General features: G+C 48.6%; 1 protein-coding gene across 1 annotated transcript in view; it reads left to right on the top strand.

Annotated features, from left to right (window-relative positions):
* Positions 1-14,397, top strand: part of GPSM1 (G protein signaling modulator 1) — a gene marked incomplete at its 3' end in the record, with an annotated part of 81,972 nt that overhangs the window by 24,193 nt on the left and 43,382 nt on the right. The window contains exons 2-9 of the mRNA XM_082008913.1: positions 3,480-3,701; positions 4,228-4,363; positions 4,660-4,802; positions 6,333-6,456; positions 7,651-7,766; positions 8,031-8,186; positions 9,891-9,999; positions 13,054-13,180. Of these exons, the coding sequence (XP_081865039.1) occupies positions 3,480-3,701; positions 4,228-4,363; positions 4,660-4,802; positions 6,333-6,456; positions 7,651-7,766; positions 8,031-8,186; positions 9,891-9,999; positions 13,054-13,180 (1,133 nt within the window). The remainder of the gene's footprint in view (positions 1-3,479; positions 3,702-4,227; positions 4,364-4,659; positions 4,803-6,332; positions 6,457-7,650; positions 7,767-8,030; positions 8,187-9,890; positions 10,000-13,053; positions 13,181-14,397) is intronic.

Genomic DNA, 14,397 nt, shown 5'->3' with positions numbered 1-14,397 from the left:
TCAAGTTGGTTCACTTGACCAGCAGATTTCTATCTTCTGCCTAAATTGCCTTTCCGGTCTTTTTCTTATGGACAGTTGAGCTATGGCCTTTAGAAGCTGTTACATGTGTGGTGTTTTATTGTTCATTGACCTTTATTTGGTTCCTCTGCCCTTGGCATTGCATTTGAGAGCTTTTAAGCCTGCGGTGACTGAACTGCATGCAAAGTTGCTTCCCAGAACTAGCTCTGGCTGTGGGGCCCTGAGGATGTGGGAAGGGCAAGTGGGTTTTAGAAGTGGGTTGTGTTTCTATTAATAATTGCTATCCTTGACTCCTGTCCCTTTACACGGCAGCAAAGACTTGGCAAAGTGTGATGCGGGGAAAAAGCCTCCTCTCCCGTCCAATTGTTTGCTTAGGTCCCAAACTGAGGAGTGATGTTAATTAGGTAAGTCAGATACTCTGCCAAGCAGCCTGTTCAAGGACAAACAGATTTTAATTAAAGGCTGTGTGCACCGAAAGGTCATGTTACTGCATTGTGCCAGCATAGTTACTATGGGAACAACAGGAAAGCACCCAGAGAGCGCGAGTGTGTGCAAGCGTGTGCGCACCCAGAGAGCGCGAGTGTGTGCAAGCGTGTGTGCGAGTGTATCAGAATGCAGGCCCCAAGGCACAAATTTAACTTCTGGTTATGTTTCCACTGGCAAATATGGCTTGAGCGAGATGCCGCCCTTGGAGTGTGTAGTTGGGTTTTGTTGCTATAGGGTTTTCTGTGTGGCGGGGATGGGAACCCTCACTTCAAGCTACTCAAATCACGCAAGTTTGAGCTGAGCTAGACTACAATGCCAAGAATTGGGGAAATTGGTCTCCAGCTCACTTTTTAGACTGTTTACAGTGTGTGAGCTCAGTTTCTTAAAGAGAACCTGGATATTGGGAAGAATTGTGTTGAAATTTGAACTGAAATTATTTTGAAATTTGCTTATGTGTCTGCCGTCTTCTGACTGGAATCCAACATTAATTCCTGTGATAGTGGCTCATTCTTGCATTTCAAGTTGTCTCAAGACTCATCTCTGCTAAGCTGCCTGAATTTAATCTTGCTGATTTGAGTATAAGGTGTTCCTTGTCTTTTTTCAGTCTGAAGCCGCCTTTAGGCTGTTTGGGATGTGTCAGCAGAGACTTGTCAATACCTGATGATGACACTAGATAACCACTCTAGTGATCTACAAACCATGAATGTGCCTTGGGGACTGATGGGAGTTTGATATGATCCCCAAATGGGTCCCTCTAACTGAACATGCTGTAGCAGCAGCTCATTCTTACTAATTCTCATGTGGTCTAGCAAGAGGATCAATAGAGAGGAGTTAAACACTTTTAGTATTAACAGCCTTAATATTTTTACTTCCCCTATTGAACAGAAATTGAGGCAGGGACTGATGCTGCACTGGCACCACAAGCAGTCGTCTTGCACAAGTAAAATAGCTGCTCAAATGTGGGCTTTGCAATGAGCTTGAAATCAAATATTTGTGTGGGAGCTCAAATGAGCTGCTTCACAATCCCTTTCTCCCTCTTGTTACTCAGTAGCTTTGGGGGCAAATGAACAGTGAAACAGGAGAGGTCACAAGTGTGTTTGGAGGGAGAGTCTGAAACCAGCTCTTTTGTCTGTTTGGACAGCCTGTGTGGGCTGTCCTGCTTTGGAGGATGCTGTTGGGCTGCCAAGCGTTGGGTGTTTGGAGCCGTACGGAGCCGACTCAGCAGGGAGATTGCCAGGCAAATAGGGTTGGATTTTAGAATGTTTATGCACTGCTCATAGAGGAACTGGCTTTGTTTCCTGGCAGCTGAGAAAACACCGTTCTGCCTGTTGGTAGGAAAAATGTATCAGGATTGGTATTTCGTACGTGCATCTCCCCGTGCCCCTTCGACAGGGAGGCAAGTGCTGGGTGCAGACTTGGGCAGAAGATACTGGAGCGCAGACCTGGAGCAGGAGGAAGCCTGCCCTGAAGTGAGCGTGCATGGCGGGCGGCTGGGTGCACGGTGGCAGGTGGTCTCCACAGGGAGAGAAGCCAGAGCAGCGCAGTGCCCTGGCTTGGCCAGCACACCTCAGCCTTGGTCTGCAGAGACCCCAGTTGCAGAGGGTGGGCCTTGGCCTCATCACAAGGACGTCTTTGGGGGAAGCATCTTCTAGGGCTTGTCAGGAAAACTGCTGCAGGAGATGTCAGCTGGGCTGCTGCTATTGCAGTGATAATGAGCAAGTTGTTCTCTTAGTCTGGGTACCACAGTCAAGCTTTCTGCAAGTGCTCTTTGACTGAGAACGGAATAGAAACCACCTTTGGACATTTATTATCTTTTGTCTGACCCTTGCTTTTCTGACTCTGGACAAATGGACTATGTTTTTTCTCAGCGGATGTCCATCTTTGACCTAGATAGTTTTGACTTTTAAAAATACATTGAGCAGAAATGAAAAAGCCAAAAAGAGCCAAGAGAGTCATCTGAATAGAGGAGCAGGGACATTCTGTGCCCATCTGCCTCGTGAAGGGGCTGGCTTTGCAGCAGGCAAGATGCTTCCAAATGTAAGCTTTCAAATGTGTTCTCTGTCCCTTCTGAGAACTGGAGGATACACATGGTCTAAGAGGGACAGCTGTAACTTAGGACTTGGTGGAGCACTCAGAAGAGCACATTTCCTTTCTCTTGAAGCAGTATCGCTGGTCTTGCTCCTCTCTGCTGGCTTGCAGAACGCTCACTGACAGCATGGCGTGCACCGTTGCCAAAGGTGTCGAGAAATGCAAGGGAGGAAAGCTAGTCTAGAGGCTCATGTGCAGAGTGCCTGTGGAAAAAGTGAGCAGGGGAGTTAATGAAAAGCAGACGCTGAGCATTGGAAGCTACTCAACCAAGAAATTCTGCACAGTCCAAGGTTTTCTCTGGTATCCAATAACAATGTGTTGCAATTTGGCTACCCCCTCTGTTACCCTGGGGAAAGTGGTGCAGGCATGAATAGCCTGGGTACCTGGCTTTGGCAGTGTGCACTGCCTGGAAGAACAGCAGATGCCATGTTACTCTTGTGATGTGAATGTGCATTTTGTGAGCTAAGAGCCCGGAGTTTCTCGTCCAGATTCCTGCTTGGAACCCAGGGTCTGCCTTTGGCCACTTGCCCACATGGTCTGTAAATCTGGATGCTCCTGTGTCTCATGCCTAGGAGGTTGGTTTCTTAGAGGGACTGCATGCTCACCATGTCCACTGGAAGCTGGTGTCCATACCACTGAGGTGTGCCAGCTGTGTGTCCCTGAGTTGTTATCGCCCAAACAGTGTTTGGCCTAGGGCCGGTGCCTTGGTGCTTGGGGCTGAATGCAGAGAGGCAGCAGCTGCCTGGAGGGTGGCTCCCTCCAGGTTTTTTTGTAGGCTTTTTTCTGGTGCAGTGAGGTGTACAATGAAGTAAACTCTAACCATTGCATAGCAGCATGGGTGCACTGCAGTCTAACTCCTCTAGAAATGACGATCTTGCTTTTGGCAGAATGGAGGCATCCTGCCTGGAACTGGCTCTGGAAGGAGAGCGCTTGTGCAAAGCTGGGGACTTCAAAGCTGGGGCAGCTTTCTTTGAAGCAGCGGTGCAGGTGGGGACAGAGGACTTGAAGACTCTCAGTGCCATCTACAGTCAGCTGGGCAATGCCTATTTCTACCTAAAGGAGTACTCCAAGGCCCTGGAGTACCATAAGCACGACCTTACCCTGGCCAGGTAAGCATTGCAGCAGTGCTTTGTCCTAATTAGACACAACCTATTCAGGGTGTGAGTGAAGGCAAGTTCTGTGGGGTCTGAACCAGCAGCCTGAGGAAATCTGCCCCAGGAATAAGCATCCAAAACTAGCCCTGAGGCATGGGGTGACTGTCCTGTGCAGAACTTGAGAGGCAACAAGAATGGGCCAGCCACCTTCAGAGCAGGGAGGTGGAGAAAGGGATACAGATGTGAGGAGGGTGCTTGGAGCATGAGCAGGGCAGTGTCCAGTTCTCCTATCCCCATGTACTTGTAAGTACACCTGAAGTCATTAGAGCAACTCACCTGAGGCAGCAAAACCAAGAACCTGTCTTCAAAGTTGAGAGAGCTTGTATGAAGCATGGCAGTCAGGCATGTGTGCTGGAAATTGCTGGATGTGGTGTACGTGCCATGCAGTACTTGCTGCAGCTTGAATTTGCCTCCAACAGTCGGTGAATAAAAGTCTGCGAGCTCTTTAACACCTCTGGTCTTCCCTCCGGTCATCTTGTAGAACCATCGGGGACCGCATTGGAGAAGCCAAGGCAAGTGGCAACCTTGGGAACACATTGAAAATACTTGGTCAGTTTGATGAAGCTGTTGTTTGTTGCCAGAGACACCTGGACATTTCTCAGGAGCAGGGAGACAAGGTAATTGGCTCATGGCATCCAACAGGAAATATTTCCTAGCTTTAAAAATAATCTGTTTGCAAGTCAGTAAATGTGATACGGTCAAGGTGGGCTTTGGAAGGAGGTGGAGCGTAAAGCTCTCCTATCTGACAGCATCACAGGTCTCATGCTGCTGACAGTAACAGCTGCCGCGACAGTGAAGATGGAAAAGTAAAATGTGGGCCTCCTGGCTTTGACCACCCCTGCCAGCAATGGAAAGGTCCATATTGGGATGTGAAGTATAACACGTTGCTGCTCCCTGTTCTTCCTCCCTTTAGGTAGGTGAAGCCAGAGCACTCTATAATATAGGAAATGTTTACCATGCAAAGGGAAAGCACTTATCTTGGAACACGGCCCAAGACCCAGGCTACCTGCCACAAGAAGTCAAGGACACGCTACAGAAAGCTTCAGAATATTATGAGTAAGTATTCAAACCTGGCCAACCCTTCCTCCTGCAGGGAACAGGGCTGGTCAGGCATCAGTGACTGCTGAAATGCACACAGGTACACTTTCACTGAGCTCATCCTGCTCAGATCATAATCTGTATTTGTGATGTTCCTGTTCTGCTGACAGCTTTCAGGGTCTGCAGGTTAGCTGAGCTCTGATAACCATTAGGCTAATGATAGATGTATGGGGTGCAAGAGGACAATTTTTACTCAGTCCTGTTGGAAGCATTTCTTGTGGCAGGATTTGTTTCCTGGGCCATTGAAGATGTGGGAGCTCTGGAAGATGTTTGTTGCAACGAATGAGACTGTGGGCTCAGCATCATTGAAACTCAGGCCACTGAATGAGATTTTGCATATTGTAACAAATTTAGGAATATTCCCCTGAGATGCCAAGTTATGATGGCAAATTAATCTCAAGGAAGGTGACAGAGGGACTATAAGCTTTTATAAAATCAGAGCTAAAATTCGTCCTGGTGTTGCCTTGGTAAAACTCAGTGTAGTTTGAAGTATGTTCATGCAATTAAATTCAATAGTCTGCTCCTTCTTGGAGCTGTATTTGGAAGCTAAACTGTTAGCTCCTATAGCCCCTGCTGCTCTCTGCTGGCCTTGATGAGAAGGATCCTTGTGTGTCTCTGTCACTGGGGCCACTAAGAGAGACTTTCCTTCACTCAAAGGAAGAGACTTTCACTTGAAGTCCTGGTTGTCCTTCTCATAGATCTATAGTTTATCTTGCTTGTAACATCCTTCCCTTTGCTAAGTAGTTTCAGAGATCACTCTGATGTCCCACAAAGGAAGGCTGACACAAGACTTTTGGGCTTAATTTTTTCTCCTTGTACATCAGAGTTTTGCTTCAATATTTTATGTTTTTTAGGTAGCCATTTTAAATGAAGAGAATGACAAGATCTTATCTCCATCTTCTCATATCTGAGGATGTGATAGTGCCTAAATATAACTCACCATCCTTTTTCCAAAGAATGGTGCCTGTAGCATAGCCAGTGGGTAAATTTGTGCCAACTTGGAGCTCTAAGCTTCCTGATGTGTGCTGTAGGTGTAAAGGGGGGAAAAAACCAAAGTAAAGAAATGCTGGGAAGCTCCTTGAGCAGAACCCTGGCATGAAACTGTGGATCTTGCCCCTCTCCCCAGGTTTGTCCCTGTCCTGCTGTAGGTAATCTCCTTTCTCCTATGCTCCTGGTTCTCCCTTGTACAGTGAGGTGGCTATTTCTTGCATAACATGGGATCCTATCAGGTCATGGGTGCCTGAGCAGTTCCTGTACACAGCTGCGGATTGCCTGAGATTGAGAGAACAGCAGGGACTTAGACCACTGGATCTGTATGAGCTCCCAGAGCTGCAGCTAGTGTAGATCACCAGGCTTTCACCTGCCAAGGGGTGCACAGGATAGGCAGTTGGGGAGGGGATATGCCTTCTCCAGGGTTAGTTCTCCTTTCTTTATGGTGCAAAAGTGTGCACTGTGTCTCACCAGACATGCTGCTCTGATTTCTTTCAGGAGGAACCTGTCCCTGGTGAAGGAGCTGGGGGACAGAGCTGCGCAGGGCCGTGCTTATGGCAACCTTGGGAACACCCAGTACTTACTTGGCAACTTCAGTGAAGCTATAGCCTTCCACAAGGAGGTAGGAAACCGCTGTGCCTTCTTCCTGGGGTCAGGGGCTGAGACTGGCTGTTGGGGAGCAGCCTTTCTTCTCACCACAGCACAGCGAGGCATTTGCCCACAGCTGTTTTTTCTCCCTCCTCTGTGTACCTCAGGGTACCTGTTTTATGAACTCATGCTGAGCAACATTGTACTCCAATCCCCATCAGCACCTAATGAGCAGTTTGAGGGAAGGGTGCTGTTGGCTTGGAAACTAAAGGCAAATCTAAGGGCAAATTGCAGCTGGGCCTAGCAAGGTTCTTCTGTTCTTAATGTGTATCGGTCTAGATTTTAATAAATGCAAACTATGAATTTAATTAAGCTGCTGAAAGATCTGTTGATCAGGAATAAATGTTGCTTGTAGAACATAATAACTTTCTGTAAAGCTTTACAGGTGTGACACAGTCCCTGCCCCAATTCAATGCAGTTCAGCTTCTAGTTCAGAGTATAATCAGCTGCCTTTCAGTGGAAGGTGCTCAGCATCTTGGAAAGCCAGCGCTGTCACAGCTCTTCTGACTTTTAAATGCTGGAGGACAGCAGCCAGCAGTGCTTTGGGAGAAGGGGCTTGAAACAGGGCAGGAAAAATCTCTGCAGTATTTGGGACCAGGCTCAGGTGCTGCAAAGTGGAGGGTGAGAGGTGGGGAAGCATGGGGAGCAGGGGAATGTGAGAGGAGAGGCAGGACTGAGGTGCAAGTAAGGGCAGAGGTCTGGGGAGCAGCTGCAGCGTGGGCAGTGAAATGGAGCACACGCATGTGCATGCTCATTCTGTGCCACAACACCGTGCAAAGTGACAACTGTTTTCCTGCACATTAGTCTACTGATCAACCACATCCCTTCACAGCCTGACCTACAGCTCTCGGTTTGCCTCTTTATTTGGCTGTTGAAGTATGTGCATAACTCCTTTTGCACTTCAGCTAAAGAGATGTGTACTGATCAGGCTGGAGTAGGAGTTAGAGGAGGATGTGGTATTGCTCCCGCTCTTCCAAAGGCCCTTCATGATCCTGAATTGCAGAAGAGGGAGAGATTTCCTGCTGCGTCTAGCCCTTATAGGCATGTGCACTGCTACCTTGCTGGGTGTGAGCTTTGCAAACCAAGAAGTTAATCTCCCCAAAAAGTTGCTGTGTAACAGAAACCTGGCAATGGCCCGCCTGTACTCACTAACCTGTGTCTGCTGCAGCGCCTTGCTATTGCTAAGGAGTTTGGGGACAAGGCAGCGGAGCGGAGAGCGTACAGCAACCTGGGCAATGCACACATCTTCCTTGGGAGGTTTGACATCTCTGCTGAGTACTACAAGTAAGTGCCAGGGGCTAAGGCAGACTTAGGGCACGTGTTCCCTGGAAATCTTGACCTATTGCAGGGAATTCATAGGCTTAGGGGGATGTGACAAGGGACCTGGAGGCCAATTGTGTGTGTGGCGCTCAGCGGTGGCAAGTAATACAGCCACCTGACAGCCTGCAGTGTGTTACAGGCATCAACTTCAATGTGGTGACTTTCCTGTTGCCATGCAGGGGTACCCTGCAGTGACCAGGTCTCTTCATTTCCACCCATTCCATGCAGGAAAACGCTCCAGCTCTCCAGACAACTCAAAGACCAAGCAGTAGAAGCCCAGGCTTGCTACAGTCTTGGAAATACCTACACACTGCTTCAAGACTATGAAAGAGCAATCGAGTACCATCTAAAACATCTGGTGATAGCACAGGAGCTGGGAGACAGGTAAGAAACTGCCCCTGGAGATGGCGTTTGTCCTCTGATGGGTTCAAAGCACTGGCCCTTCCCTATTTACTTACTGTCCTCTACTGCTGGGCCTAAGGAGCAGTGACATGTATTCCTGAAAGTCTTTAGAAATCTATCAGAATCCAGGCTTTAGTCCACTCAACAATTGTAACATGATTGACACCTTTATCATGTCACTCAAATGCAGAGACTGTGCCCTTAAAGCTATGTCTGTGTGGGCTGAGTGAGATTTCTAGTAAGAGGTACTTCAAGAAAATGCATTGTATTCAGTGCTTTGCCATGAGGCTACTGCTGTTTTATCCCAGAATAGCCCCTCTAAAACTTCAAGTTCACAAAAATTGTTATCTTAGAAACTGTGTGGTTAGGGTATACATACTTGCCACTTGTCCTGTTGCTCTGAGATGATGCTGGAAATTTCCACGTAGAAACAAATGATGTTACGGAGAGCATGTGGAGATGATATACTTTACTTCTTGGCCTCACTCTTTCTTCTTTAGGAGGCTTGGCCTCTTTTTAATATCTTAATATATTTTTTGAGAGATTGGTGCCTTTCTCCTGGATATTCTTTCTGTGATCCTGGAGCCTTCTTGCAGCTTGAATGACTTTGCAGCCACCTTGTTCAGTGCTAGTGCTGATGGCTCTTGGGAAGCTGGATGTCCTCCACTAGATGGAGCAGAGACATTAAAATGGGAGATTTGTGGCACTATCCGGGCAGTATCTGCTCAGAGAAGGTATAATCCCACCCAAGGCTGAATCATGCTGTGGGGGTGCAGGCCTGTGGGCTCCTGCCTTTCTGGGAACACACCCTATGAGCAGAAGATATTGAACGGGATGACAAGAAAAATGTTTAAATGTTGATCATCCCGCCCAAACCTCTGAAAAGGGAGTTGCAGTCACGCTGAACCTCCCCCTGCGCCCCCATGTGCTTTTTTTATCCCATCACCCCCCACATCTGCTCGTTTGCAGAGCTTAGCAGGCTCTGATGCGCAGTAGGTCTCTGCCTGCTTGTGCAAACAGCTGCTGAAAGCTGCTCCAGAGACACCTGGGTGCCTGTCCCGCGCCGGGGGTGAGGGCTGCCCAGGGCAGGTTTCACATTCACCTGCTTCCTCTGGCTTCAGAAAACAAGCAGCAGAATCCTGGAGGTCTTGTAGAAACTGGGCAATATTTGCCTGGCTGTTGTATGCAGTTTCAGTTCGTGCATGCATCCCAGATGACACAGTGCTGGTTATTCAGCAGGAGAACGTTGCATGCCTGCAATATATCCTCCTTGCCACATTCTTGTTAATCCAGCTCTGGGGTGTTGTTGAACAGAAGGGCTGAATGTTACATGCCCTCTTGATGCATTGTGCATTTCTGGAGAGGAAGCCATGCTGTGCGGGGTGGAAGCTGGACGGGAACTCTGGCTTCTGCTCTCGGGCTGGTGCTCACAAAATGAAGCCACACCGTTCTGTGCCCTTGTTACATCGTGGGTGCAGGCCCATTTCTGAGGCTGTTGCTCATCCTCTGACCTCAGCATGAGAAGAGTTTAAGATGTACAGTGCATTTCATTTTCCTTTGCAGAACCCTTCTGTAGGTGAAAGCATAGCTAGGAGACCTGGCTGTCGAGGAGGAGGCCCTGAAAGGGCCGCTGTGCTGCTGGGTTTTGCCCAGCATTTCTGTGGTTGACAGTTTCCTGTTTTGCAGGGTGGGAGAAGGAAGAGCCTGCTGGAGTCTCGGAAATGCCTATGTCTCCCTGGGGAGCCATGAACAAGCTTTGCACTTTGCAAGGAAGCATCTTGAAATCTCCCAAGAGGTAAGAGAAGCTGGTTCAGGTCAGAGGGAATCAGTCCTCCCTGCTGAGAGACTTTATTTTATGCCAATAAGTTATATTAATGTAGTTCTTCTTTTGCTGTGACTGCTCTGTAAAGCCCTTGTCTATGTGCTGTTTCAATGGTGTCTTTAGGAGCTGCAGAGCCTGCCTGGAAAATATTCTTTTCATGGGAGGCTCCCAGCCTTCCCCTTAATTACAGCTAATGCATTTGCTGTACATTGCTCTTAACTGATACTCCTGGGAGAGAAAGGACCTGGAGGCTAGTTGCCTGGTCTGCTGGCCAAGGTGTTGTGCACTCAGCTGGTGTGAAGGAACTTGGATACCGCTTGGTGTCCAGTCTGTTAGTAAGAACGCCCTTTCCTGAGCACAAGGCTGTGAGATCCTGACTGAGATGGACCTTGTGTGATTGTAGCTGTGGTCTAACCCAATTTGCTGGCAAGTTAAGTACCTGGAGAAAACGAGGCCAACTTCTACCTGGTGGCTGGGTGCTCTAAACCTGCTGTATTTTGCACTGCAACAGAGTGTACACGTGACAAGTTATTTCCTCTCAGTCAAGCTGGTGGGGGATCCCAGCTGTGAAGTGGTGAACTGTAGCATTGTCCTAATACAATCGATTGCTGACACTGGACGAGCACAGCCTGAAGCTAGCCCTGTCCTGCTGCCACACCGTTTGGGGTTTCATGCGTGCAGCTACTCTGGTTTTCACAGATGTGCTCACCCAGCTAGCTGCAACTTTCCTGGTGCAAAAACATATGGCATTTTTAGGTGGCTCAGAAGTACAGAAAGCAAGAATACCATTGTTTGCTCTTTCCAGTGTGTTATGAGGAAATGAGCTGTGGCCTCTTTAGTCTTCCCCAGATGAAGAAATTGCCCTATTGAAGCACTAATTGGAATCAGCATATGTAAGTGCTTTGTGTGTTCTCCTGCCTGTCTATTAGGTTGGCTAAATGTTGGTGTAGGGCTGACATACCAGCCTTATTATGTATTTAATTATACTTATCAGACATGCAGAAAAAACACTGTTCTTTGGCCCTGTACATTTTAGGACAAATTAACTTTTCCAGCTTTAGTCTGCTAGGACTGTTGCAGCGTGGGGCTGATTGCTCAGAACCAGATGGCAGCTTGGCAATGTGCAGCGCAGATGAGGGGTGATGGGAGGACGGGAGCAGTAGTGGTCCTGGTGACTTCTGGGGGTGGAGGGGAAACCCGACAGGGTGGGGGTTCACAGTGGTGTTCTCATTCTGGGGTGATGGGTGCGGTTACAGGGCATGTCAGGAGGAGGTTACTCATGGCAGGTGGCTAATGAACTGCCCCACATCATTAATTATGGAGCAGTGCAGAGACTGTCCTGTCCGCTTGTGAGGAGAAGCCTGCATTAGCTGCTAGCAGCTAGTGATTCTGTTCTAAAGCTGATGTTTTCCTTTAGCCTTGGGAACCAAGTGAGCTGTTTGCTGTTGGGGCAAGCACCAGCATTTTGCCCAGGAAAAACCTATTGAAGTTAAACCTTTGCACACTAATGTGTTTAGCTCACATACTGTCACCCTTTCCCCCTTCTACTCTGACATAAATCTGGTGGTGACATTTGAATCCAAATGAAATCTGCTCAGGGTAAGCACATTGGGAGCTGCTGCGGGGTGATCAGAGGTTACTGAAAAATTTCTTCTGAAACAGCTGGAGTGAAAGATGCGTACCTAAAAACCTTGGGAGCTGTCCCAGCTCTCGGCCACTGCCCCGGGGTACCTTTCCCATCTCTGCGTGTGGCAGGGGGCTCCTGGGAAACAGAGAAATCCGAGCTGAGGGCAGAAAACAGGGCTCTGCTATGGTGTGTGCGGTAGGTCCAGCCTGGGATCGTTGTCCTGCCAGTGTGTGTCTCTGATGTTAATAGGGCCTTGGAGAGGATGTGGAATGAGTGGAAGTCAGGGAAGCATTGAACAGAGAGCATCAAGGACTGCGAGACCTGACCAGGACATAGTAATTTCTCTGGGGATGATGTCAACAGCAAATCTCTTGTAATTGGCGGGGGATTTATGCCTGATGATAAGCTGTTTGATCTTCTTCTGTTTACTAGTGCTTGGGGCTTTGTCATAAATAATGTGGGGATTTATGATTTTGTTCTAGGATGGCTCACACTGCAGTCTATCTCAAAGGACTACAAAAGAGCTGTTGCAAGGCATTTAATAGGGAGCCAGGCCTCTCCAAGGCAACAGCCAAGGTCTTCCTCTGTAACAGAGGCTGCTGTTCCTCTAAAGATTAGAGGCTGTTTCTGAGTGACCTCTCTGTTTGCTGGTGATATGCAGCACAGTAATTTTCTTGTTTGGTTAAACTTTGAGGAGAGCCCAGCAGCATATCTTATACTCCCCAGTTTAAGTAGCAGGAGTCACTGGAAAGATCGCTTCCTGAACACGTAACATCGTCTTCCTTGGCCTCAGGCCAGTGAGAGATGGGGATTTGGAAAAATTTGGACTTGAAAAGATTTTGGAGTCTTGTGTGGGTAGATCACTAGGAACAACTCAAAAGTTGTATGGACCTGAGCCAGGAGAGAAGGGCTTTTGGAGCATCCAAGCCATGAGTGTGACACTGCCCACGTGGCTAATAGTAGCGTGGCTGTCTGGTGCTCAGTAACTACGGAAATACTTGAGGAAGGGGGTTGAGAGTTTCGGGGCTCTCTGCCAAGCTCTATGGGGCTACAGGACGGACCAGATGTGCACGTTTACCTCTGTCGCAATTCTGTAGCAGTGGGTGAGCTGTGCCCCCTCAGTTCCATGTACCAAACTCTGCTGAAATGCATTTTGAGGTGCAGCCAGTATGCAGCACAGTAGGCATGGACCATCTCCCAAATTGCCACTGAGGAATAGTTCTGGAGAGTTGGTTTGGTGTTGAAAGCTGAGCCGTAGGATCTCTCAGGGTGTCTCCAAGCTCTCTTCTGGCTGTCTGTCTGTCTACTTTGATATGGGACTGGCAAGCCCTTTGCTAGGGGCTCTTTGCTTAGAGCATGTTGCCTTTTAACCAGCTGCCGTGTTGGTTTTCACCCTGTAGATTGGAGACCGGAACGGTGAGCTGACAGCACAGGTGAACATGGCCCAGCTCAAGTCAGCTCTTGGCTTGGGCCCCGGGGATGAGGACATGGGTACAGCTCATCACTATTCTGGCTATGAAGCACAAGGTGAGTTTCTGGGCTTTTGCTGGCATTGAAAGGTCTCATGAAAGATGTGGTATGGTGTGTGGGGAGGGGAGGTGTTTGCAAAGTGGGCAACAAGTGAGGAAATACGAATTCCAGAGCAAGATGAGGCTATCGCGTGCCTTTACCAGAAGGGAGACTGGTTTGTTTGCTCTGTACTTTCCATAAGCTGCAAGGGCAGGGAAGGATCCGCCCCAAAGAGGGCACAGAATGAGTTAATGGAATTAATCTGCATTGGGAATGAAATTCCATGTGCTAAGCAGCAAATCAGCTTTTGTCTCTTTTAAAGCTCTGCAGGGCCCTTTTAACTGATTTGACTGATAAAGCAAGCTTTCAGAAGTTGACTGGCAGGAATTTTTGGCTGCTCTCCCTCTGATTAGCACCCAAGGAACAAGCCAACAGCATGGGCTGAAGGCAGGTTGTGAGCATCAGCATGCCGGGTGCTGTCTCACCCCTGGAACACCTGCAGTGATGCCCCACTTGGCAACAAAGATGTGGCAAGACTTGGTGACAGCAGACAAAATGGCTTTACTCACCACACTGGGCCCTGGGTCATTGTGCCTCTGCTCCCCAAGGAGCAGGAGAACACAGCTGAGTCCTCGCCACAGCATGCTCTCAGCCTGCCAACCTGACGTCTGTCCCCAGCTTGGGGACCGTCTGCCTGCCCTGGAACTGCCCACTGCAGACATTGGTGGGTGCCTGGCATGGGGCGCTTCCAGCCGGTTGCTCTGTTGCTGTGGACAGACTTATTAATTCACACAGACGAAGCTGCGTCCCAGGAGGTGCCGGCTGATTAAATGTGACCTTGTTAGTGCGAATGTTTTCTCAGGTGGTGTGTTCTCTTTCCTGTTGGTAGAACTGGCATAGAGAAGATGATGCTTGAGTTGAGGCATGGTGTTCTGGGAGGAAGTCTGGCTGTGCGTTTGCTCTCTGTATTGATTGTGAAGGTGTAGAGTGTTACATCAGTACTAAGCCTTTTCCCGAGAAGTCAAGCTGTGGGCGAGGGAGCCAGCATGCCCTGCTGTGCTCCATCAGGAGCTGCACTGGAGCTGAGCCGTTTCCCCAAAGGCTGTGTGGGCCACAATGGCTGCCCCAGCCTCCTTTTGCATGTCAGGTCCATCTTTATAACTGCTGGGAACCTTATTAGTTAGGGCCTTCTGTTCATTCCTGGCACCTTTTTAGGCAAATTATTTTGCTCTGAA

The sequence above is a fragment of the Phaethon aethereus genome, assembly GCF_964289735.1.
Source record: "Phaethon aethereus genome assembly, chromosome: 20".
In the NCBI taxonomy this organism is placed as follows: domain Eukaryota; kingdom Metazoa; phylum Chordata; class Aves; order Phaethontiformes; family Phaethontidae; genus Phaethon; species Phaethon aethereus.
Note: the sequence above shows the minus strand (reverse complement) of the source record. Positions and strands in the feature narration are given on the sequence as shown.